We start from the raw sequence: 25606 nt of genomic DNA on the forward strand, positions 1-25606 counted from the left end.
AGGAGTTTGAGACTCAGCCTGACCAACATGGTAAAACCCCATCTCTACTAAAAATACAAAAATCAGCTGTGCGTGGTGGCATGTACCTGTAATCCCAGCTACTTGGGAGACTGAGGCAGGAGATCACTTGAACTTGAGAGACGGAGGTTGCAGTGAGCCAAGATCGTGCCACTGCACTCCAGCCTGGGCAACAAAGTAAGACACTCCATCTCAAAAAAAATAGAAAAAGAAGAAGGCAGCATGGCTGGAAGGGAGAGAGTGAGGGGTAGGTCAGGGCAAGGGAACCACAGATTTGCCTTTGAGAAAGGTCGCTCTGGCTTCAGAGTGGAGAACAGGTTATTGGGGGCTTAGAGGGAATGCTGGGAGATGATTTGGGAGAAAGGTGATGGTGGCTTAGAGGAGGATGGGGAAAATGGAAAGAAATGAACAAATTTCAGAGCCATTTAGCAAGTTAAGCAACAGAATTTGGAGATGCATTCGATGGGGAAGGGAAGAAATGAAAGAAAGGGAGGGGCAAAGGGTGGGTCCAGGTGTCTGGCCTGCATGGAGTACCATTCACTGAGCTAGAGAAAAGAAGAAAACATGCTTGGAGGTGGTGTGAAGAGGACTCGGAACCTGACTGAGGTCCCATTGGGCTTCGGATGTCTTGGAGTCCTCCAGGAGGTGGTACCATCCAGGAAGATGGGTCTGGAGCTCACAGGGAGGGCTGGGCGGGCCCCAGAGCGTTTGAGAGGTGGACAGAGCCTCTTCTCCCTTCCGCAGATCCCAATGTCTGTCCCGGAAATCAGCTCCTCCCAGCATCCTGTCAAAACTGGCCTATCAGATGCCTTCATGATTCTCAACCCATCCCCGGATGTGCCAGGTGAGTCTCCAGAGACCTCGCAGAGGCCTTGATGGGTTAGGACTTGGTTCAGACAGAACCTGGGCTTTGGTGAGGCCTTGGGGCATTCTGAACTCCACTCTCGCCATGACAGGCTGGAGGGAAGGACATGCTTGGGAGCCACCAAGTCGCCTTCCTGTAGAGGTGCAAAGTACCACCGTTCTGTAAAATCAGGGCTTCCTGGGGGAAGCATCGTTGCCTATTTCTGCTGGATTTCATCAGTACACGTGTTCTGAGTTCCTACTACACACTGGGCCACTATGTTCCAGGCGCAGTTGTGATACAGTGCAGAGAAATGGCATCCGCCTTCGAGGCATTCAGCATCTGAGCACAGCGTTTTTGTTTTTTTTTTTGAGACAAGGTCTTGCTCTGGCATTCAGGATGAGTGCAGTAGTGCAATTTTGGCTCACTGCAGCCTCCACTTCCCAGGTTCAAGTGATCCTCCCACCTCAGCCTCCTAAGTAGCTGGGAGGCCCACAGGCACATGCCACCACGCCTGGCTAATTTTTTATTTTTTGTAGAGACAGGGTCTTGCTATGTTTCCCAGGCTTTTCTCAAACTCCTGAACTCACACGATCCTCCCATTGTGGCCTCCCAAACTGCTGGGATTACAGGCGTGAGCCACCATGCCTAGCCAAGCCTCTGTCTTTAACAGAAATTTGAGGGATAGCGGGTAATGGGACTTTTAACTTTTTTTTTTTTTTTTTTTTTTTTTTAATCTGAAGGCAAAGACCAGGGCTTAGTTAAAAGGCTTCACCCAGCACTTTCTATATGCAAAGTTATCAGTGCAGTGTTAGGGGCTCAGTTCCGGAGCTGAAAGCCTGAGCTGGAGTCCACACTTTCCACAAGCCTGTGACCTCTGGCGAGTCACTTAGCCTCTCTGGGTTTATTTATTTATCTGTAAAATAGGGATAAGAGTGATGCTTTGCCCCTACAGCTGCTGTAAACACACAGGCAACAGTGCATGTAAAGTGTTGAGCCCAATGTCTGGCACATCAGGTCTATGAATCTGAATACGAATATCTTACTACGGTAGCCTTTCTAACTCAGTATTTTATAAGCCAGCAAGACACCAGGTTCTGTAGCGAACAGTGCAGGACCAGGAACAAGCGGTGTCCTCGTGCTGGTGTCACAGGTGAGATGCTGCCACCACAGTACTTTCATGCAGCGATTGTGGCTAGGGACAAAAAGTCACATGCTACAGTGACGGAGTTTCCCGCCTGTACTCGTTTGCACATCCCTCTTTGAGATGTTTGCCATTTCCATGAAGAACTATTCTTTTCTTTCTTTCTTTCTTTCTTCTTTTGAGATGGAATCTCACTCTGTCACCTAGGCTGGAGTGCAGTGGCACGATCTCGGCTCACTGCAACCTCTGCCTCCCGGGTTCAAGTGATTCTCCTGCCTCAGCCTGCTGAGTAGCTGGGATTATGGGTGTGCGATACCACTCCTGGCTAATTTTTGTATTTTTAGTAGAGATAGGCTTTCACCATGTTAGCCAGGCTGGTCTCAAACTCCTGACCTCAGGTGATTCGCCTGCCTCGGCCTCCCAAAGTACTGAAATTTTAGGAGTCGGCCACCACGCCCAGCTATGAATTACTATTCTATTATTATTATTATTAGAGACAAGGTCGCAGGCTGGAGTGCAGTGTCTCCATCATAGTAGCTCATTGCAGCCTCAAACACTCGGGCTCAAGCCATCTTCCCACCTCAGCGTCCTAAGTAGCTGGGGCCACAGGCACATGCCACCATGCTCAGCTAATTTTTTAACTTTTTATAGAGATGGATGGAGTCTTACTATGTTGCCTGGGGTGGTCTCAAAATCCTGGGCTCAATCTAACCTCCCCACTAAGCCTCCCAATGTGCTGGGATTACTGGGCTGAGTTACTGTGCCCAGCCTATTTACTAATGTATTTCTTTATCTTCATTTATAAAATTATATTTTTTCGGCCGGGCGTGGTGGCTCACGCCTGTAATCCTAGCACTTTGGGAGGCTGAGGCGGGTGGATCACCTGAGGTCAGGAGTTCAAGAACAGCCTGACCAACTTGGTAAAACCCTGCCTCTATTAAAAATAAAATAAAATAAAATAAAATCCTTTAAAAAATTATATTTTTTCATGAATAAATCTATCTGGTCTAAAATGCAAAAGACCCAAAAGAATGTACAGAGATGAGGTTTTTCACCTTCCCCTGACCCCTGCCTCTCAGTTCCCCTCCCTGGAGGCAAAGGGAGGGGAAACCAGGGCTCTGGGTTATCTCCACAGCTGCAAGCCTTCAGGTAGAAAGAGAGAAAGAGAGAGAGAAAGAGTGTATGTGTGCGCGCGTGTATTTGAGGGCATACGACGTCTGTGGTTCTGCACTTGAGCAAAGTACATCCTGGCCGCTGTTCTGTCTCAGCACACAGCAAGCTGCCACATGCTTCTCTTTAATGGCTGCATGATAGTCCATTCCATGGATGTCCCTTCATTTAACCTGCCCCTGGGGATAGACTTTTCAGTTGTTCCCAGTCTTGGGCTATGACAGATAATACGGTAGGTACTGTCATGCCCCCGTGTGAGTATTTCCTTATGTTAAATTCTCAGTAGTTCAATCATTGGGTCAAAGGGCAGGGGCATTTGTAATTTTGATAGCTGTGGCCAAAGTGGGTTCCATGGAGACTCTGGCCCTTTACACTCCTAATGGGTGGGCATGCCTGTCACCTACTCTTTCGCTCACCGTGTGCCCCAAGGCAGGGTCTGGGCTGTGGCTGTTACCATCCAGTGAGTTACCCTGAGCCCCCTCAAGGGCTGTGGTGCGGATTAGCTGAGACATCCATGCACAGAGCACCGGGCACAGTGCCCGCCGGTGGGAGTGCCCAGGAAAGGCTGGTTACCCTCTACCGAGCAACTCACCCTAGTCCACACCTTCATCTGGCCAGATCCGCGGGTGGGGTGGGCAGCACTCAAGGGTCAAGGGGCTGGTGATGGGGCCTGCTTAATTCCCAACAGGCCAGGAGTTGTTTCCCCTCTTCAGAAATTCACCAGCTCCTTTTCTCTCCACCTTCCTGCAACCTCCCTTTCTGTTCCTCCCTTCTTCCCAATATCTGCCTGCTGCCAGCATTTCCAGCTGGTAGGCAGGCGTAGACGGGCTCCCCTAAGCATATCACCTCTCAGGAGGGCCAGCGGCTGGACATGCTTCCCATACAACACTGCATGATTTCGAGGGAGGTGGCAGAGGGCTGGACGTTGGTGTGGAGGGGCATCTGATTTGCATATGCTTCTAGAAAGGGGTTTTGTGGTCAAGTTTTGCTGCTTCTATTTGGAACTAATTCAGCTCTTGGCATAACTAGGGTGGTCCCAGCTGATGGTTCTGGGAGCAAATGGCTCTGGTGGGCTTGGGGGCAAAGCACCCACTGCTAAGCTGCAAATAAGGAATCTCTCCTCCCTGGTAAGCATTTGGGTGGGTTATAGCCTTGATCCATGGGCCAGCTGGCTGGTGGCTGTACCCCAGGCCTAGCCTACTCCAGAAGTGTGGAGGCCTGCACCTCCCCCTCCTTTCCCTTCTCCTTCTTTTTTTTTTGAGATGGAATTTCACTCTTGTTGCCCAAGCTGCAATGGCATGATCTTGGCTCACTGCAACCTCCACCTCCCAGGTTCAAGCAATTCTTATGCCTCAGCCTCCTGAGTAGCTGGGATTACAGGTGCCCACCACCACACCCGGCTAATTTTTTTTTTTTTTTTTTTTTAGTAGAAACAGGGTTTCCCATGTTAGCAAGGCTGGTCCCGAACTCCTGACCTCCGGTGATCCGCCCACCTCGGCCTCCCAAAGTGCTGGGATTACAGGTGTGAGCCGCTGCACCTGGCCTCCTTCTCCCTTTTTAGTGCCAGTGTCCTCTGCCTCCTCTCCTCCACAAAACCATCCTAGATGCTGTGACTCATTGCCACCCATACCAAGTGGCTCCTCATGAGGCCCTTGTGCCCCAGTGGCCTAGACTCAGATAGAAAGCCAGGCACGGTGCCCGTCAGACAGCAGGCACCTACTCGATACCTGTGAATGTCCCTCCCTCCTTCCTGTTCTCAAACATGGCCTTGAACTCTTCTGTGTGTTTCTTATATTTTAGGGCCTTTGTTATGTTGCTGCTACACAAGGAACCGTTTTTTAGCCGGTAGAACTGTTTTCCTGTCTTTGCTGTATGTGTGTGAAGCAGTGTTTGAAATTGCACACAAGAGGCAACAGCAGAATACTCTTCCTTCAGCTCCAATGTGTGGCTTCCCTTGCTCTGTGCCAGAGGCCCTGTGGATATCACCTTATCCTTTGAGGTCCAATTCTAACCCTAGATACTAGATCTGGGGCTGATAGTCAGCTAGTGCACTCCACTATGTTGTATCAGTTGTCAAAATACTTAAATACTTGCATGCTTGTTGGCAAATGTGCTGATTTGAGCTGCCTCGTACCTTCCACAACCCCTCCTGCCCTCCCCTTAGCCCCCTGAGCTCCCAGTCCTCTATCAAGTGGCACAGCGTGGGCTCCAGCACCTGCTCCACAGCTGCTCTGACTGGTCGGTTAACGCCTGTGTTGAGCCAGCTGTTAAATCATCTTGGTATCACCTGGTTGCATTAGTTAGCTACAGCTGTGTAACAAATTGCTCCAGAATTTAGTGGCTTTAAAACTATAACGTAGTATCTCAGAGTTTTTGTGGATCAGAAAGCAAAGCACCATTTAGCCGGGACCTCTGGTCCAAGATCTTTCACAGGCTGCGATTGAAGTGTTAGCCAGAGGCCGGGTGTGGTGGCTCATGCATAATCTTAGTACTTTGGGAGGCCAAGGCAGGTGGATCTCCTGAGGTCAGGATTCAAGACCAGTCTGGCCAACATGGTGAAACCCCATCTTTACTAAAAATACAAAAATTGGCTGGGTGTGGTGGTGGGCCTATAATCCCAGCTACTCGGGAGGCTGAGGCAGGAGAATTGCTTCAACCCAAGGAGCGTAGGTTGCAGTGAGCCGAGATTGCACCACTGCACTCCAGCCTGGGTGAAACAGTGAAACTCTATCTCAATTTAAAAAAAAAGTGTTAGCCAGGGACACAGTTACCCCCATGATGGGGTGGCAGGTGGGGAGGGTTGGGACCTGTTTCAGGGCTTTCATGTGGTTTGGCAGGATTCAGGATTCAGGATTCAGTTCCTCAAGGAGGCCTCCCTTGGCTCCTTGCCTGGTAAACCTCCCCACCACGCAGCAGCTGGCTTCCATCAGAGCGGGCAAGCGAGACAGCAGCAGAGGGCGAGGAAGATGCAAAACAGGGTCTTTTTGTAGCCTAATTTGAGAAGTAACATCCTATCTTTTTTTGCTATATTCTGCTGGCTAGAAGCAAGTCATAGGTCCAAACTACACTCGGGCTGGATCACATCTGTTTGCGGATACCAGGCAGCCACCGCAGAGGCTCTAACACGCTGGGGCCGTGCCAGCGTCTGCCTACCGCACTGATGATGATCCTCGCTCCCAGGCACTGAGCTGTACAGTGTCTTGGATCTTCCCCTAAACATTGTGAGTTCCTACATTTGTCCCTTTCTTTTTTTTTTTTTTTTGAGACGGAGTTTCCCTCTTGCTACCCAGGCTGGAGTGCAATGGCGCGATCTCGGCTCACCGCAACCTCCGCCTCCTGGGTTCAGGCAATTCTCCCACCTCAGCCTCCTAAGTAGCTGGGATTACAGCCATGCGCCACCACGCCCAGCTAATTTTTGTATTTTTTTAGTAGAGACGGGGTTTCACCTTGTTGACCAGGATGGTCTTGATCTCTTGACCTCGTGATCCACCCGCCTCGGCCTCCCAAAATGCTGGGATTATAGGCGTGAGCCACCACGCCCGGCGCATTTGTCCCTTTCTAAATGAGGACATAAATGTTCAGAGAGGTAGAGTGACTTATTCGTGGTCACACAGCTATGAAAGAATTCAAGCCCAGATCTTCTCCATTTAAATCTCAGAGTCCACCACTGAGCCTTTTTTAGACTGACCCACCCCCATTCCACCCAGAGAATCTTTTCCTCCTCAGCTCCCCCAAACACCCACGGCCCTGTGTGCAAACTCCCCAGGCTGCTTCTTGGGACTGTTCTTGGGCAGGGATATGTCTATTTCATCTGCACCTCCCTCACAGTGTTTCTGCGGGGTGGAGTCTCAGGAAACGCGTACCTGATCAAGCTGTGGAATGAGGGTGAATTAGAGGGGGTCAGATCCCTGGTAGCATCTGCCTCCAAGGCTCCTCTGTGATTCTGGAATGAGAGACTCCTTTAGAGCCAATGGGGGAGATGCCTGGTGAAGAGGGGCGGGGACGCACAGCCCACCTGAAATAGCAGGGAGGCCATGCCTGCTCTGGGGGATCAGGAGGAAACTCGAGATCTCGGTGGTGGAAGTGGCGGGAGTTTGACTCCAGGTGGTGTGTGCTGAGGTGTTGGGTCCACCTGCCAGGTGAAAGCCAGCACCTGACCCCCAGACACTGCCAGCAGCTCCCACCCTCGTCCTTCATCCTATAGGATCAGCCCTACAGGGTTCTGTGAGCCCCTCCTGGCTGGTGTGGAAATGAGAAATTGTAAAAATAAAAGACACAAGACACGGAGATAGAGAAAAGAGAGTTTGGGCCCAGGGGTCCACTGCTACCCAAATCGAGGAAACCAGCAGTGGCCCCAATGCTGGGACGCTTCACTTTTATTGAGTTGCAAATCTAGGGGCAGGGTAGATAGAGCGTGGTCTTGCATGTCGGAGACTGGGGGCAGGGTGGATAGGGCGTGGCAGTGATAGGGTCAAGTACATTACCTGTCATTCAAGTAGGCGCTCAGGAATTTCTGGCACCCGAAGTGAGGTAAGGAGCATAATGCATCAGCACCTTTTCCATACTTATCAAGAAAGAACTAAAACATTAAGATTTATATTACTATTACTGATTATCTTTTCTAAGAAAAAAGGAACCAGGTGCAGAAGCAGAACATGAGAGTGGACATGGAACATGACCGCTGGAGCACAGCATCACATAGAGACAGTTAAACCCCCGATGTCTGTGGGCCTCCCTGACAGCCGTCAGGCCTACCACAAGAGCTTGGGGGAGCGGAGTTTTCTCCTGACTCCCCTAAGGAAGGAGACGTCTCGGGCATTTTGGACGTCTCCTTCCCTAGCTGGCTAAACAGCGGGCGCTTTCCCAGCGCTGGCGCTGCCCACAGCCACGGCATCCTCCAGCAGCCCTTATGCGGGCGTGACAGAGGGCTTAGAGCATCTTGCCTTAGCGTCATTCATTTCACAATGTCACCCCTGGTTCACACTTCCGACCTGAAAGGCATGAGTAAAATAATTAGGATCACCTATGAATAACTAAGATCACATATGAATAACTAATAACTACTACGGTTATATTTCTAGTTGCTTTCTTCTTCATTATTTATATGGAAATAGGCTGAGGCTTTTTGCTCCTGCCTTGGCGCTTATGGGATCCCCCCTAACACCTTCCCTTTGTCCCCTGTTCCTCCTTGTCACTGTCAGATCTGATCACATCATTCTCCGACTCCTTGCTGCCCACACACAGGTCAGGCCCAAATCCTCAGTGTGGCATTCAAGGCCTGGCACAGCTGGGCGCAGTCAACCACGAAGGCTGATTTCCAAACCCTCTCTCCACTCACCGCCCTCTGCCTGGGCAGCTCTGCTCTGTGTCCCCTGGGTTCCCTGAACATGCCAAGGGCCATCCACATGCTATGACACAGTCCCGTTGTATAAAATGCGTCTCACTCTAATCCTTTTTACTGCTTGGCACTATTCTCCCCATCCAGCGGCCCAGCTCAGATGCCGTGCAAGTAACCACTCCGCCACGCAGTGGAATTCACGGTTTCCTCTTCTTTACCCCGGCACTTCTCTGACTTTCCCCCCCCCTTCTTTTCTTTCTAGTGGTAGCAAGGACAAATGCTGATACTTTTAACATATCATCCTCCCCAACCAGGTGTGAATTGCTTGGGGGCTCTCTGTGGCCCCCAGCACTGAGCCCAGTGGGTAGGCGCTACAATTTTTAGAAAATGAATAACTGCAAGAAAGTGGACCTAGGTGCTGGGGTCAGGGCACTGCTGAGGGAATGGACACAGCACAGACCTTGCCCTCGGCTCTGTTGTGACTCTAGGTGGGAACAGGGGCCTGACATCACTTGAGTTTGGGAGTTGTTTTGGAAATTGCATCCCTTTTTGTCAGAGGTTTTTAGCTTATCCCATAAGGCATAAGATTCAGGAAGTCTGGGAACTCTTAAAATTGTACAGGGAATTTTTCACTTTTTGAGGTGGAATTTCACTCTTGTCACCCAGGCTGGAGTGCAATGGTGCCATCTTGGCTTACTGCAACCTCCACCTCCTGGGTTCAAGCAATTCTCCTGCCTCAGCAGCTGGATTACAGGTGCCCGCCATCATGCCTGGCTAATTTTTGAATATTTTAGTAGAGATGGGGTTTCACCATGTTGGTCAGCTAGTCCTGAACTCCTGACCTCAGGTGATCTGCCGGCCTTGGCCTCCCAAAGTGCTGGGATTACAGGCATAGGCTACTACACCAGGCCTCGGTTTTTATTTTTATTTTTTAATAGACAGGGTCTTGCTCTGTCACTCAGGCTGCAGTGCAGTGGCACAATCTTAGCTCACTGCAGCCTCAGCTTTCTGGGTTCAAGAGATCCTCCTGCCTCAGCCTCCTGAGTAGCTGGGACTATAGGTGTGCGCCACCATGCCTGGCTTATTTATTTATATTTGTAAAGACAAGCTCTCACTATGTTTCCCAGGGTGGTCTCGAATTCCTGGGCTCAGGCCATCCTCCTGCTTCGGCCTCCCGACGTGCTGGGATTACTGGCGTGCACCACTGTGCAGGGCCTGTCTGTGGAGTGTTGAGATGCAAGCGGAACCTGTTCGCACCCATGCATTTTTCTGGGGCAGGACCCATGGCCCTCACTGGGGTCTAAAACGGGCCACAGCCTCTGCTTCTGGGGAGGAAGGGCTTTTATGTGGCTAAGAGGTCAGATGCCTTTGGGTCCCATATGCAACCCGGCACGCAGGGAATTTGTTTGGATTAGGTTGAGCTGCTGGGAATAGTAAACCCCAAATGACCATTGCTTCATGGAAGCAAGCTCAGGAAGAGCCATCTGGTCTGCAGACCGTGTGATCACCACGGATGATCCCATTGACCAAGCCCACCTGGTCATGCAGAATGGTGGTGTCACCGTCCTTGTGCCCAGCTTTGACTCCTCCCTGCCTGGGGCGATGTGGGGAGGGGAGTTTGATTCCTCACTATTTAGGAATCCCCAGCCACTGAACACTGTCTGGAGGAAACTCTCCTCCCCTCCGCCTGAACACTTTCCTCCCCACCCCTGCTAGGCGAGGGGATAGGAGGTGCGATGGGAGGATTCTTTACAGCCTCACTCCTGGAGGAGAGGGAAGGACAGGCTGAAAACCACAACCGTTCTTCCTACCAGTACTTCCTCATGTAAACTGTTCCGCAGGCTTTTTAGCAGAGTCTGCAAATCATCTTTGGTGAAAAGAAAAATCATGTGCAATTAGCAGCATCTGTTTAGAGAGGCACTCAAAACACACAGGGCGGTGTATTTACTACGTGGCTGGACAGACCAACCGCCAGAAGTCAGTATTATTTCCTCCGTTCATTTGCTTAAGAAACTCTTTATTTTGTGGTCAGTATAAAAGCAACTTTAGCATTGCCAACATCAAAACTGACAGGGTACTGGGTACCAGATTGGCCGGGAGATCCCCACCCAGGTGGCGCTGAAGGAAATGAGATAGAACAGCAAAGTGGGTCTATCCGGGGGGCCAGCAGCCTTCTGAGCTGAGAGCCTCAGGGGCTGACAGCATTCCAGGCTGAAGGCCCCAAGCAGATTCTGATCCACGAATTTATTCTCTCCAAACAGGTGGCCATTATTAACAAACAGGTGTTCTGTAGTTTCCCATAATTCAAAAATATACCAAGTAGGCAACTGTTACCTGCTCACCACTGTTTAGACAAGCTAAGAGGTTTTCTCCATGAGGGAGCCACAGGGACAGGGTAAACTTAATATTTCTCAACAACAGGGATTCCAAATTAGTGAAATCAGTTAATGAGGAATTTCTTACAAAGGGCTCCAGAGATGGCTGCAGAAGGGCTCTAGGGGCTGTGTGCTGAGGTGTTGGGTCCACCTGCCAGGTGAAAGCCAGCACCTCACCCCTAGACACCGCCAGCAGCTCCCGGCCTCATCCTCCTTCCCCACTGAGGAAGTGGGGGCAGGAAGAAGCTGATGTGGTCACCAGATCGGGTGACTGTGCCTTCTCGCCTCTTCTGATGAAGTATCCTTTAAAGTGCCCTTCGTTGGAAGTTTTTAATTTGGGGGCCCGTCCTTCTCTCCTTTCCCTTCTCACTTCTGTTTCCCCCACTACTCTGCTCCCTGAGTCATTTCGCTCAGTCATTTCTTAAGATCCTGTTAAGTGCAAGGCCTGGTGCTAGGGGATGAGGTACAGAGACAGATTCCATGCAGACTGTCTTAGCGGAGCTTGTGATCTGGCTGTGGGAGTGGCCAGGAGAGCAGATATTGACTGAGCAATGTAACGGGGGACACCGGACATTGCTCAGGGGCTGTAGGCTTAGAGCGGGGCCGGCAGGGGTGGGCAGGCAGTAACTTTGTCTGAGAGTGGAGAAGTCTTCAAGGAGGGGACGCCATTTGAGCTGAGCCTTGAAGCATGAGGCAGTTGAAGGAAGAAAGGTTGACATTGGATTCTAGACCCCATGGCCTCAGGCACCTTGAAAGTCAGGACATGGGAGACCTGGAGTTTCATGTTTTTTATTTTTTTGAGATGTAGTCTAGCTTCTTTCTCCCGGCTGGAGTGCAGTGGCATGATCTTGGCTCACTGCAACCTCTGCCTCCAAGGTTCAAGTGATTCTCCTGCCTCAGCCTCCTGAGTAGCTGGGATTACAGGGGCGTGCCACCACGCCTGGCAAATTTTCATATTTTTAGTAGAGACAGGGTTTCACCATGTTGGTCAGGCTAGTCTCGAACTCCTGACCTTGTGATCCACCCACCTTGGCCTCTCAAAGTGCTGGGATTACAGGCTTGAGCCACTGAGCCTGGCCTCATGTTTATTTTTTATCGCATTACATTTTGGTGCTGAAGGGGAAGGAGAGATGGCCCCCGGGTGTAGTGAGTGGGGATGGCATGGGAAAGGCTGCCTGAGACTTTCCATCCTCATCCCGATGTTCCTAGGCCCCCAGGCTCACTCAGAGCCCAGGCCACCTTCTCACAGCCATTGGCGTCACTCAGGGGCACCCACAGCACAGGGGGCCTTGGTGCTGCCTCTGGGCATGTGAATTACAAAAAGGTGCCCATCCTCACTCCAATCTCTGTCACAACCCACTTGTGCTTGGCAAAGGGTCTTTCTTGTGTCAGAGGGTCGCATTTGTGTGTGCATATGTGTATGTGCTCGTGTGCAGGTGTGTGTGTGTCTTGGAGACTTGAGTGTGCCCATGCGGATACAGGGCTCCGTGGACCTCACCCCCTCAGCTTTTGATGGAGGAAAGCTCCTCTTAGAGCCACAGTGACTCTGTGGGCACCTGGCAGTTACTGCCAGATACTTATGAGGCTTGCCACTCGGCCTCCTCTCTCAGACTTAGGGTTCTTTAGGAGACAAACACACGATCATTCTATCTTTTGAATTTTGACTTAATTAATTAATTATTTTTTTAAAGATGGAATCTTGCTCTGTCTCCCAGGCTGGAGTGCAGTGGCACAATCTTGGTTCACTGCAGCCTCCACCTCCCGGGTTCAAGCGATTCTCCTGCCTCAGCTACCTGGGTAGCTGGGATTACAGGTGCCCACCACCACACCTGGCTAATTTTTGTATTTTTAGTACAGATGAGGTTTCACCATGTTGGCCAGGCTGGTCTCGAACTCCTGACTTCAGGTGATCTGCCCGCCCCAATCTCCCAAAGTTCTGAGATTACAGGTGTGAGCCACTGTGCCCAGCCAATTATTTATTTTTAAATAAATAATTAGGCTTGGTAAATTGTAAAGAGATGTGCCCTGACATGGTGGCTGGCGCCTGTAATCCCAGCACTTTTGAGAGTTGGAGACAGAAGGATTGCTTGAGGCCAGGAGTTTGGGACCAGCCTGGGCAACATAGGGAGACCCTGTCTCTGCAAAAGAATAAAAAATAATTACCCTGCCATGTGCCTTTGGTAGGGGGAGGAGCTGGGGGAGGGACTGAAGTGGGAGAATCACTTGAGCCCAGGAAGTTGAGCTGTGATTGTGCCGTTGCACTCCAGCCTGGGCAACAGAGTGAGACCCCGTTTCAAAAAAAAGAAATGTAAATGTTTCCCTTTGACTCCTTTAGAAATACAAATCAGAAAGCTCTCAGCCTGGGTGTGCTGGAGATTGTATATGCAGATGGACGAGAGGCGACTGAACATATCTGTTCCTACCTCCACATTCAGTAACTTTTTTGAAAGGGTAGCTGGGGCTGGGCGCGGTGGCTCTCGCCTATAATCCTAGCACTTTGGGAGGCCGAGGTGGGTGGATCACCTGAGGTCAGGAGTTCAAGACCAGCCTGGCCATCATGGTGAAACCCCATCTTTAAAAAAAAAAACTGGAAAAAAAAAAAAAAAGAAAGGGTAGCTGGAAGTCAGCCGCTGTGGGAGTATTTACACCATAAAAATTGGCAACGATTGCAAGGCAGGGCCCCTCTGCCCCAACCTGCACCCATCCCCCAGGCAGTTGTTAAATATTTATCTGCACTCACAACTTTGGTGACATTCTAGAGCCACAATGGCTTTGAGAACTGAGGGTTTTAAAAATCTAGGCTCTGAATTTAAAACAAGGACCATGTGGCTTTGGGCAAATAAACATCCCCTCTCTGATCTCACTTTTCTCCTTTGTAAAGTGGGGAGAGCAGCGACGTCTGTCTGTGCATCTCAGAGAGTTATAAGGGAAAAAGAGATGGCGCAGCTCCAGGGAGCCTGCAAGGCTGTGCACTCACGGGACGCTCTGCACTCACACAGCCCCTGCACAGAGCAAGGCATCCGCACCTGTGTGCCGAAGGCGGCAACGAATATGGTGCATGGGGGCACTGTGGTCTTGCGGGGGTTTTCTCATTTTAGTAGATGTTTTCCATTTAAGACTGTGGCTAGGCTTGGTAAATTGTAAAGAGATGTGGCCGGTGTGGTGGCTCACGCCTAGAATCTCAGCACTTTGGGAGGCTGAGGCAGGCAGATTGCTTGAGTCCGGGGGTTGGAGATCAGCCTGGGTAATAGAAGGAGACCCCATCTATACTAAAAATACAAAAATTAGCCAGGCATGCTGGGGTGTGCCTGTAATATCAGCTGCTTGGGAGGCTGAGGCAGGAAGATCACCGAGCCTGGGAGGTCAAGGCTGCAATGAGCTGTGATTGTGCCACTACTCTGCAGCCTGGGTGACAGAGCAAGACCCTGTCTCAAAAAAAAAAATGTTATACAAAGTTGTATCCATCTATGGGTTAATCTGTCTGAACCTCAGTTTCTCCACTTGTGAATGAATGGTAGGACAATGTGACTTCTTTTTTGGGGGACAGTCTCGCTCTGTCACCCAGGCTGGAGTGCAGTGGTATAATCTCAGGTCACTGCAACCTCCACCTCCTGGGTTCAAACAATTTTCTCTCATCAGCCTCCCAAATAGCTGGGATTACAGGCGCCCACCACCACGCCCGGATAATTTTTTAAATTTTTAGTAGAGATGGGGGGGTCTCACCGTGTTGGCCACACTGGTCTCGAACTCTTGACCTCAGGTGCTCCACCCTCCTCGGCCTCCCAAAGTGCTGGGATTTCAGGTGTGAGCCACCGTGCCCAGCCAACTTGACTTCTTAACTCCCTTGCTCTCTCAACCTGACATGTCTGAGTCGCTGCAGCTGTAGCCCATCTCCTCACTCGTAAAGCCCACACCTGCGCAGTGCTTGCCTGGGGGGACCACCTGGACTCCTCTTCCCACCCACTCTGTCCAGCTGCTTTCCTGAGAAGCAGCAAGTTCCCTGATTGCCTGGGATGGAAGGAAGGGAGGGAAACGTGGGAGGAGGCCTGGATCTCATTCCAAACCATCCAGCTGCAGTGCAGGAGTCGGGGGAAGGAAGGGGCTGCAGGGCCGGAGCTGTCTTCTCCTGGCAGGAGAGGAAGACCACGGCTAAAGGCCCCTCCACCTTCTCTCCCCCTGGGAGTCAGTGGGTGTGTTTCAGGGAGATGGATTCCAAGGTAAGTACTCTCTGAGCAGCCCTGGGAGCAGGCGTGGGAAATTCATCCCAACCCCCAGGGTCCCCAGACCCATTCGCCACCTGAGCACTGCCGCGCCCCACTGCGCCATTGACCTCCTTCTCCAGTGGGGCAAAAGCAAGACACAGTGACCAGGAAGAAACAAGGGGAAGCCAGGGTGGGGGTGATGGCGTCCACAGTGGGAGAAGCAGGCGGCCCGGACTGTGGGGCAGCAGAGGAGAGGAGTCCCGCAGGGTGATGGGTGGGACCGGGGGTCTGGATTGCCAGCACAGCACCGCGGTCAGGCTGCCTCTGTGGGCCTGCTCTCTCTCCACAGCAGCGGGGAACTTGGGGACCCACCAGAGACTTGCTAACAAGAAATATGCCATCTGAGAGAGAGAGAGAGAGGGAGAGAGCAAGGGGAAAGCTTTGGGACCAGCCTGGGCAACATAGGGAGACCCTGTCTCTACAAAAGCATAAAAAATAATTACCCGGCCTCCGCATCCTTCCTCCTCATGTTCCAGTTTATAAACATTGCTTAGGGTGGAGTGGAGTTTGAGGGCTTAGAAGAGGCTGGAAATGCCCTAGAGTCTCAGCCGTGAGAAGAACAACACAAAAGCAGTCGGGGCGGGGAGAAAAGGGGCTCACATGCTTTGAGGGCTCCCGGGGTCCTGGTGCGTTATGCACATAGCGTCTCCTTAATTCTTAGGACCATCCCATTCGCATGGCATCACCAGCCCCATGTGTGGATTCGGCTCGCTGAGGCCCTCATCCAAGGTCACACAGGTCATAAGGGCAGAGCCGTCTGCCCGGCCACGGCAACCCTAAGCCTCCTCCCTCTGTGTGGTCACCCTCCGGGGGCAGAGCTAATGTTCTTCCACGCTCTCGTCAGTTCTCCATCTGCTTTCCCCTTTCCACTGGGCCTGGAGCAGCATCTGACCTGGCAGGGGGCAGGTGCACCCTCCTGGCGGCATGGGAGTGGGGAGCGCTAGCATTTCAGGCAGAGGCCTCAGGGCTGCAGATTCCTGTTCAGCTTTAAGGGAACTTTGCTGACACCAGTGCCAGGGCAGTTTTCATTGCATGGAATGACATTCCAAGGTCTTGAGTATTCCAGGGGCTGCTGAGTTGTCCTGCAGCAGGGCAGGGTGGTGTGGTGTGGTGGAAGAGAGCACGCTTTGGTGCCAGACCCACAGGGTTGCAGTCCTGGGTTAAGCAGGAAGGGCTAATTCCAAGACTAAGGATAAATAAATAATGAGATACAGGCCGGGCATGGTGGCTCACGCCTGTAATCCCAGCACTTTGGGAGGCTGAGGTGGGTGGATCACCTGAGGTCAGGAGTTGGAGACCAGCTTGGCCAACATAGTGAAATGCCCGTCTCTATTAAAAATATAAAATATTAGCCAGGTGTGATGGCAGGCACCTGTAACCCCAGCTACTCGGGAGGCTGAGGCAGGAGAATTGCTTGAACCCAGGAGGCAGAGGTTGCAGTGAGCTGTGATTGTCCCATTGCACTCCAGCCTGGGTGACAGAGTCAGACTCAGTCTCAAAAATAATAAATAAATAAAATAAATGATGAGATATTATGTGAAACATGGACGAAGCTCCTCTAGATTCTTTATACGGGAGAGGATGTGGGGGCGGGGCACCCAGCAGCAGCATAGGACACCCACCCCTTTGTGGAGGACCCTGCTCAGCTCTGCTGCCACCTTGGGAAATTTTCCTCCAAAGCACCTTCAGCTGAGCGAGAAACATATGTCCCCACCTACTTCTAGTGACGAAGACCCAATTCAAACTCGCATAAACAGAGAAGGGGTGCATGGGGTGCATGGGGTGCAAAGAGAAGTCTCGGCAGGGCCTTGCCGGGGCCTTTGTCCAGGAAGGGTGAGGTCAATTGTGGACAGCAACATGCAACAGTAATCCTGTCCAGCTGCAGACGTTCACAGAGTACTCAGCGAGGTTCGGGACCAGATGATCATGGTCTAACGCACCCCCAGCCTCCAAACAGACGCTCGTGTCCACACAGTGTGGTGAGTGCAGTGGGAGGAGGGCACCTGGCCTGAGCCGGGGAGAGGAGGGAGCTGGCCAAGGAGGGCTGCTCAGGGGAAGTGGCCCTTGAGCTGCATCTGCAAGGATGAGCTAGACAGGAAGAAGGGGTGGAAGAACATCCTGGGTCGAGAAAACAGCAGCTGTGAAGGCGCAGAGGCGAGGGAAGCAAGCATGGGATCCCCTGTGTCCTGCCCCCAAGAGCAGCCAGGCCTCTGCACTGAGTCACTTAGCCTCACACCACGACACTCTCCTCCCCAGGTCCGCACCTCTTTCTGTCTCCAGCAGCTTCGACATCATCGTCCCAGGCTCATGGGTGTACTTCCTGCCTTCAGTGGCAGCACGCTAACCTGTCAGGCTCTGGGAAGAGGCCTCGAAGCCCTCTGCCTGTGACATGCTCCTGACGACAGGCTCTGCCTCTGTTTCAGAATCTCGGCGAAGGAGCATCTTTGAATACCACCGCATCGAGCTTGACCCCAGCAAGGTCACCAGCATGTCGGCCGTGGAGTTCACCCCATTGCCAAGTGAGTAGGGGTCATCCCACCATCCCAGAAAGAGCTCTGGAGTCAAGCACACTGGCTTCAGGTCCCAGGCCCATGAATGACTCCTGTTTTGTGTGGCCACCTAACTTTTCTGGGCCTCCCTCTCTCTCTCGTAACTCAGGCCTGATGCCGCCTTCCTCCCAGATATAGGGTAAGGGTGAGAACCACCTAGGTGGAGCTGAGCACATCAGCGGCAGCTCTGACACTTGACGGGTCCATCCCGGGCTTGGGGTGTGCTTAGGGCTTGATTACAACAGCTATGTTATTCTCACATAATTGAAACCCGGGAAAACTGTACCTCTGAGAACGCTTAGACTGAGCTCCCAGAAAAGGTGATCCAGGAACTGGATGGGCCCCAGTTTGTCATTGTATTTTCCTTAGAGGAGGTGATGCCAGGCTCCACGGGCAGGAGGCAAGGGAGGGATTTAGCAGGCAGCTTCCATCAAGCACGGGGCCCTGGCCCTCTGCACCCCACTCACCCACCCTGAGGGCAGCCATGGCCGAGGCCCCACCTGCTGCGTGGAGCCCACAGGATCTGCAGCGGAAGCTCCTTGGGATGGGCTGGGACGGCTGAGAATGCGGGAAGGAGGAGAGCCCCTTCCTTCTTGTTTCATGAAGGTTTTCATTTCCTCTCCCATCTTGTGGTGCCCCCAGCTTCCTGCTGAACTCCTGGCCTTCTCCCTGCCTCGGTGGCATTTCTTTTTCTTTTTTTTTTTTTTTTGAGACGGAGTCTCACTTTGTTGCCCAGGCTGGAGTGCAATGGTGCGATCTTGGCTCACCACAACCTCCACTTCCTAGGTTCGAGCAATTCTCCTGCCTCAGCCTTCCAGGTAGCTGGGATTACAGGCGTGTGCCACCTCACCTGGGTAATTTTTGTATTTTTAGTAGAGATGGGGTTTCACTACATTGGCGAGGCTGGTCTTGAACTCCTGGCCTCAAGTGATCCATCTGCTTCAGCCTCCCAAAGTGCTGGGATTACAGGCATGAGCCACCGCGCCCAGTGCTGAGGTTATAGGCGTGAGCCACTGCGCCTGGCCTCCCATGGCATTTCTTGCCTCTCTCTATCCCTGCTTCCTCTTCCTTGGAGGTTCTGAGAGCAGGAGGTGGAGAAACAAGAGGAAGAGAAAGAGTGAGGATCTTCTTGAATACTAGGCCACATCTCAGACAGGGCTCAGCAGGTGTCTTCCCTTGGAGAACAGGAAGGACCCAGACACCAGGGGGTCACAGGGCTGGGACACTTTAGAGGTCACAGCCATACCCCAACCCTGTCACCCTCCATGGGGGCAGAAGGCCCAGGGCCTGAGAACTGGAGCTTCCTCGAGGACTGGTGAGAGCAAACCTCAGGCTCTGTGATGTGGACAAAATTGCATTTCGGAGCAAGGGCATCCAAGGGCAGGGCTGGCTGCCTGGGCGGAAGCAGTGAAATGTTCTGGGAATGCGTTTCTGGGACACAGTACATTTAAGGCACTTCCCACCCCTCCAGTGAATTTTGTGCGCATTTCATAGCATTCGGGCCATCTGAAATGTGGATGAGAAATAAAGGTCGGTAGGTGTTATGAATACCCCAGGAGGATCCCAGAAGTTTCTCTGTGGCCAGTTTAGCTGGAGGCTTTTAAGGGGCCTCCAAAGTCACTGGGAGAGGCAGGGGCAGGGCTCCCACCTGGATGCACCTGGCGAAGGAGGGGTAGTGCTCTCAAGGCTGTGATTTGAGTACCTGGGAGGCCGGATAGAGAGAAAGCTCTGCATCCCCTGGCTTCTCCCTTACCATTTGGGTGTGGGAAGGACTTGTCCAAGTTACTTCGGAGGGGTGAGTGGCTTATCTCCAAGCCATCGTACTCTGTGGCTGGTCCCTCCTGGTCCTTCTTCTAGGAGAGACCCATGAAAAGGAGGACTGGGGTGGGAGTGGGAGCTGGGGCTGGGGAAACCCACAGTGAGACCTCCAGGCTAACAGCTTGGTCTCTGTGCTCAGACAGACCTTGGTTCAAACCCAGACCACGCACTTTCAGCTCCATGACTCTCTCCAAGCCTCAATTCCCTCCTCCATAAAATGGGGATAACAAGAGCACTTATATATTGATTCAACATACCATGTGCCAGGCACTGTTCCAGACCCCCTGGAGATACAGGGGATAAGACAGCCAGAGAGCGCTCATGCTCCTGCACAGGGCAGCCCCTGGATATACAGGGGATAAAACAGCCAGAGCACTCATGCTCCCCTGCACAGGGCAGCCCCTGCTGCTTTCCTGCCTGTGGCTCTTTCCATCCACTCTCCCAGGGCCTTCAACGCCATGATAGACAAAAGGACATAGTGCCACCCACTGCCAGTCCCTCTCAGAGTGACTGAAGGTGGCCACATTGTGCCCACATAGCCTCTCCCACTCACCAAGGGTGGTTCCCGGCTGCCATCTTGTGGGGGCTCCATGTGATGCATGTTGGCTCCTGAGTTAATGGATCACATGAGAACTCACACAAGAAGTGCAGGCGATGTTGGTCAAACGGTCATCTTCGTCGTTAGTTGCCACTTCTTGGGGCTATCAAGGTGCTCTGTTCTGCTGCTTATAAGATAAGCCATTCGGCACACAGTTGTGCTGGGTGAGTGCCTGTCTCTCTTTGCAATAAAATGCATGGGCTTTGTGACAACTACTTGCCACTTAGAGGTCCTCTGGTTCATTTAAGTGAGTAGCACTGGATTGAAAGTGAACAGCTCTTAAATCCAGCCCCCAGGCCTCCCGCGCCCCCTGCCCTGCTGCTCTCTGCTTCGCCTGTGCCAGAAGAGTCCATGCATCCTCCAGCAACCTGCTGCCACTAATCTCTCAGCTCTCTGGGCCCCAGCCATCGCTCCCTCCTCATTCCTGCTAATTCTAGCCCCTTCACTCTGGGAAGCCTGGTAGTGGTTCCGGCTGCTGCTGGGACCACCTCCGGGCCGCTCCCCTCCCGACTCTGCACGTGGGACCTTTCTGCCTTGACTTCTTCTGCCTCAGGGGAGCTGTTCTCTCCCCGAGGACCGAATGTCAGGAGGGGGCAGTGAGTGCCCCCAACAAGCACTTGTAGGGGGCAACCAGAGCATCTTTTAAAACAATAACTTATTTTATCATAGGTGTTTCAGGTATACAGGATGTTATGGGATGCATGTAGACAGTGAGAAGGTTCCCATGATGAAGCAATGAACATAGCCATCATCTCACAGCTACCTAGATTTTTTGTTCTTGTGGCAAGAGCAGCTAAAATCTACTCATTTAGCATCAACTCCACATACAGTACAATTTTATTACCTACAGTCCTCATGTTACACCTTGTTCTAGCCTTGTTCATCCTACATACCTGCTACTTTGTATCCTCTGACCTTTAAAAAGTCCCTTTCAACCCTGTGACTGTGGGATACACACCTGGAGGTATAATGTTTCCAACGAGGTGAGATTCCTTTGTACGCACGCACAGTACCTTGTCATTTACCTTCACAGACCTCATGACAGTTCTAATTCTGTTTAGTGTCCATCTCCCCATATGAGTCTACGCCCTAAGAAGGCAGGGACTAGGTCTCACTGTGAATCCCCAGCACCCAGTTTAGGGTCTGACCTTCTGGTGAGAAGGAAGGAAGCTAGGGAGTAAGGAAGTGAGGGAGGGAGGGACAGAAGAAGGAAGAAAGGAAGGGAGGGAGGGAGAGAGGGAGGGCAGGTGAGCTCGTGCCAGTAGTCCCACCTACTCAGGAGGCTGAGGCGGGAGGATCACTTGAGCCCAGAAGTTCGAGGCTGTAGTGAGCCATGATCAGGTCACTGAACGCCAGCCTGGATAACACAGCAAGACCTCATCCCTTAAAAAAAAAAAAAGTCAGGAATTGGGGCTGGACTGGACCAAGGGAGGTGGCATTAATGACCTCAAAGTTCCCCTCTACGTCAGGGGCTCCACAGTTCTGTAAATACCGGGAATTCAGAGTTGCACCCTTTGGAGCCCGTGGAGAGGCTCGGTGCTGAGCGGCCGCTGCCTTCTCTCTTGCAGCCTGCCTGCAGCATCGGAGCTGTGATGCCTGCATGTCCTCGGACCTGACCTTCAACTGCAGTTGGTGCCATGTCCTCCAGAGGTTTGCGCCCAGGGTTACCCGCTGACTCCCGCCAGCTGACTGTGGAGGAGGGAGAGGGTGGCACAGCCCCACTCCCAGCCCCACTGCCCACTGTCTGCCAACATGAGAGTACCTCTGGCCAGTGCCACTCTGATTCTTAGGACAAGAACATAGCCTGGGGACTTCCGGAGACTATTTAGGGATTCCAGCTGCTCAGCCTCCCTCCTCACACCCAGGAGGGGAGGGTTCATCCTCGAACAGGGCTTTTTAGAGAGTGATCCACAGCTATGGGCATCAGACCTCGGGCTCCGGTTAAACACGCAGATTCCTGGGACCCATCCCAGCCACTCTGTATCAGGATCTCTGGGAGAGAACCCAGGAAGCTGCATTTTAACATCATGCCTCATCTGCAAAGAAGTGTGAGAACTGCCAGTTCAGAGACAAGATCTGATCCAAAGACCCATGACCCCAAAACACCACCTCAAGATCTTTCTTGGGCTGTAACAGGGTTTTCTGAAGACCAGGGGTGTAGACTGCAGGCATCCATGGAAAGTTTGAGGGAGCTAAAAAGCTGTGTTTGCTTGGTTTTAGAAGCCCAGAAAGTTCTGGGTGAGATTCAGTTTCAGTGATAAAGTTCTTAAATCCATCTCTTCTTCCACTCCTTGTTCTGAAATCATTTCCTTACAGATTAGACTCAGAATTCAAGCTCTGTTCCCTGTCCAAGATAAATAAATGACGGGAGGAGGGGGAAGAAAAAGATTTCCTTGGGGACTAGAGTTCTCATGAGAGTGGGAAGCCCTATGAACTCCAAGAGCCTTTAAGGCAATCTTGAAAACTGCTAAATTATAGTCTCTGAGTTCCTGTGCAGCTGTCGTGCCGCTCCTTTCCAATGCTCCTTTCCAGGGCTTGGTGTTTTTTTTTTAATTTTTCTTTTTTTTGAGACAGAATTTTGCTTTTGTTGCCCAGGCTGGAGTGCAATGGTGCAATCTCAGCTCACTGCAACCTTCATCTCCTGGGTTCAAGCAATTCTCCTGCCTCAGCCTCCTGTGTAGCTGGGATTACAGGTGTACACTACCACACTCTGCTAATTTTGTGTATTTTTCTAGTAGAGACAGGGTTTCATCATGCTGGCCAGGCTGGTCTCAAACTCTTGACCTCAGGTGATCTACCTGCCTTAGCCTCCCAAAGTGCTGGGATTACAGGCGTGAGCCACTGCCCCTGGCCCCAGTGATTTCCTTTGCCCCCCGACCATGGCCCACTCTGGAGTCTAAGGGTAACAGTAATTCCAGGATTCCTTTGCTTCTTTTCAATATCCTGCTGCAAGTGTGGAAGTTCTTGCCTTTATAGCAGCCTGCCTAGCACACAGGACATGGCTCTGGGCCCGGAGGGGATGGGGTGTGTGCCCATCAGGCCTCCCAAGTGTTCTTCCCACCAGCTGTGCTTTTATTCACTCTCTTGGGGCCTCAGTTTGTTTACCCTGTAAAATGGGCTAGTGTCATGTGATTCAGGAAGATGTGGGAACGAACACAGTTATTTAAACTCCTCAAACAACATTTTTTTTTAAAGACAGGGTCTTGCTCTATCATCCATGCCGGGGTGCAATCACAGTTCACTGCGGTCTCATCCTCCTGGCTCAAGCAATCCTCCTGCCTCAGTTTTCCATGTAGTTGGGACCACAGGCACACACCACCACACCTGGCCATTTTTCTAATATTTTGTAGAGATGGGGTCTCACTTTGTTAGCCAAGCTGGTCTTGAACTCCTGGGTTCAAGGGATCTGCCCTCCTCAGCCTTCCAAAATGCTGGGATTACAGGTGTGAGCCACCGTACCCGGTCTATCAAGAAGCATTTTTACAAAGCATTCAGCATCCTTCATGTGAGACTCAGAGCCTCAGAAAGAATATCTAGGATAGACCCCAGGTTGGTTCTTCCTGGAGCAAAGCTTTGCAGAGTAGTCTGCAGACTGTGAGGCTCTCCTTATACCTGGAGGGCTTGTAAAATGCAGATTTCATCAAGTTCACAAATGTTCTGGAGGAAGAAAAAAGGAAATAAAATAAAATGCGGATTCCTGGGCCCCATCCCAACCCACTGAATATGATCCCCTGGAACCAAGATCCCAGGAATCTGATTTTTGAAGTGGTCCCTCTTGCGCACTTTCAAATTTGAGAACCATTGTCTGAGTGATGGGGAGATGACCTCAGATGAGCCTGGGATCCTGGGGCTGGCTGCCACCACATGACTCAGCTTTCAACAAGCACTGAGCCATGAGAACTACAAAATGGGTCAGATGACAGCCAAACCCTCACATCAATGCAACCCCCATTTAAAGCATATGCCCAAACTCAGAGGCCATGAGTTTAATGAGGGTTGGGCCCTCCTCAACATTTGGAGGTTGATCAGGTTGAGGCGAGGGCAAGGCCTCTGGTCATATGCATCTGCGGGGTGGGGGGCGGTTGTGTCAGCAAAGAGGAGCACAGAGAAACTCCATCCAGGGGAGCACAGCTGGTGGGAGCACAGAGAAACTCCATCCAGGGGAGCACAGCTGGTGGGAGCACAGAGAAACTCCAGGGAAGCACAGCTGGTAGGAACACAGAGTAATTCCATCCAGGGGAGCACAGCTGGTGGGAACACAGAGTAACTCCATCCAGGGGAGCACAGCTGGTGGGAGCACAGAGAAACTCCATCCAGGGGAGCACAGCTGGTGGGAGCACAGGAAACTCCAGAGGAGCACAGCTGGTGGGAGCACAGAGAAACTCCATCCGGGGGAGCATAGCTGGTGCAGGCTGGAAACCATCCCATCCCCAGGCGCCCCATGGGCCTGGGCTTACTCTGGCACATTATGCCTTCTTGCGAGCTCTCTGGACCCTCAGCTCCAATTGAGAGCTGAACCCAGGTCCCTAAGAACCCAGAGGGCAGGGCCAGCTGACATAGTCTCTCCACCAACAGCTGCAGTCAGTCCCTGCACGGTTCTCGGCTCCCCTCCTCTCCACCCACTCTGCCTTTCATAGCTTCCGTGAATCTTCCTCTTTGCTCTTGGGCTGGAATGGATTTAAACAATTTCATCTCCCATGTCAGGTGCCCCTGCCCCATAGCCCACTCTGGAGTCTCAGGGTTACATTAATTCCAGGATTAGCTCCAGAAATGGGGATCATACGCCCATTCCAAAGGCTCAATCTTTGAAAGAATCAGTTAGCATGGTCTAAAATAAACTTTTTTTTTTTTTTTTTGGAGACAGGGTCTTGCTCTGTCACCCAGGCTGGAGTGCAGTGGTGCCATCATAGCTTACTGCAGCCTTAAATTCCTGGGTTCAAGCAATCCTCCTGCCTCAGCCTCCCAAAACGATGGGATTACAGGCATGAGCTACCGCGCCTGGCCCTAAAAGAAACTTCAGTTCTCAGCCTCCAGTAGCCTCCCTAAGCCTCCATCCCACAAAGTAGCTGGCGTAGAGAACCTGAGAGGAGGGTGTGGCTGGCTCAGTTCAGCCATCCCTGCTGCAGGAGGAGCAGCTCAGAGCCCAGAGGCATCTGTAGAAGGAAAGACACAGCTCTCGGCCAGCCTTGGCCCTTGGCCTCACCAGACCTCGGTGGGTGCTGGTGCAGTGAACCTGCTGAGAATTCCTTCTCGGCGCTGGTGGTTCACAATGTTACTCTTCCCATGCAGGCGTCCTTGGGCTTGAGTAGGGCTTGGTGGGTTCCCCTAGCACCAAAGAGTAAAGAATGAAAAGTCGGGCATGATGCACAGGGGCACTTGGTGTCTTCTAGCCCAGCTGAACTGCCCGATGTCCTCTCCGGAGACCCTCGTCAGCCAGTTGTAAATCTCTCCCAGCCTCTGGCAGGACCCTCATTTCTGCCCTTGAATGAT

The 25606-nt window shown here is 51.9% G+C and overlaps 1 protein-coding gene across 1 annotated transcript in view; it reads left to right on the top strand.

The window, feature by feature from the left end:
- PLXDC1 (plexin domain containing 1) overlaps positions 1–25606 on the top strand; it is a 40655-nt gene that overhangs the window by 3228 nt on the left and 11821 nt on the right. Inside the window, exons 5-7 of the mRNA XM_064367455.1 lie at positions 763–862; positions 17575–17670; positions 21685–21766. Coding sequence (XP_064223525.1) covers positions 763–862; positions 17575–17670; positions 21685–21766 — 278 coding nt within the window. The remainder of the gene's footprint in view (positions 1–762; positions 863–17574; positions 17671–21684; positions 21767–25606) is intronic.

The sequence above is a fragment of the Aotus nancymaae genome, unplaced genomic scaffold (assembly GCF_030222135.1).
Source record: "Aotus nancymaae isolate 86718 unplaced genomic scaffold, 86718_ANA_hifiasm-v0.15.2.pri h1tg000072l, whole genome shotgun sequence".
NCBI classification, from domain to species: Eukaryota; Metazoa; Chordata; class Mammalia; order Primates; family Aotidae; genus Aotus; species Aotus nancymaae.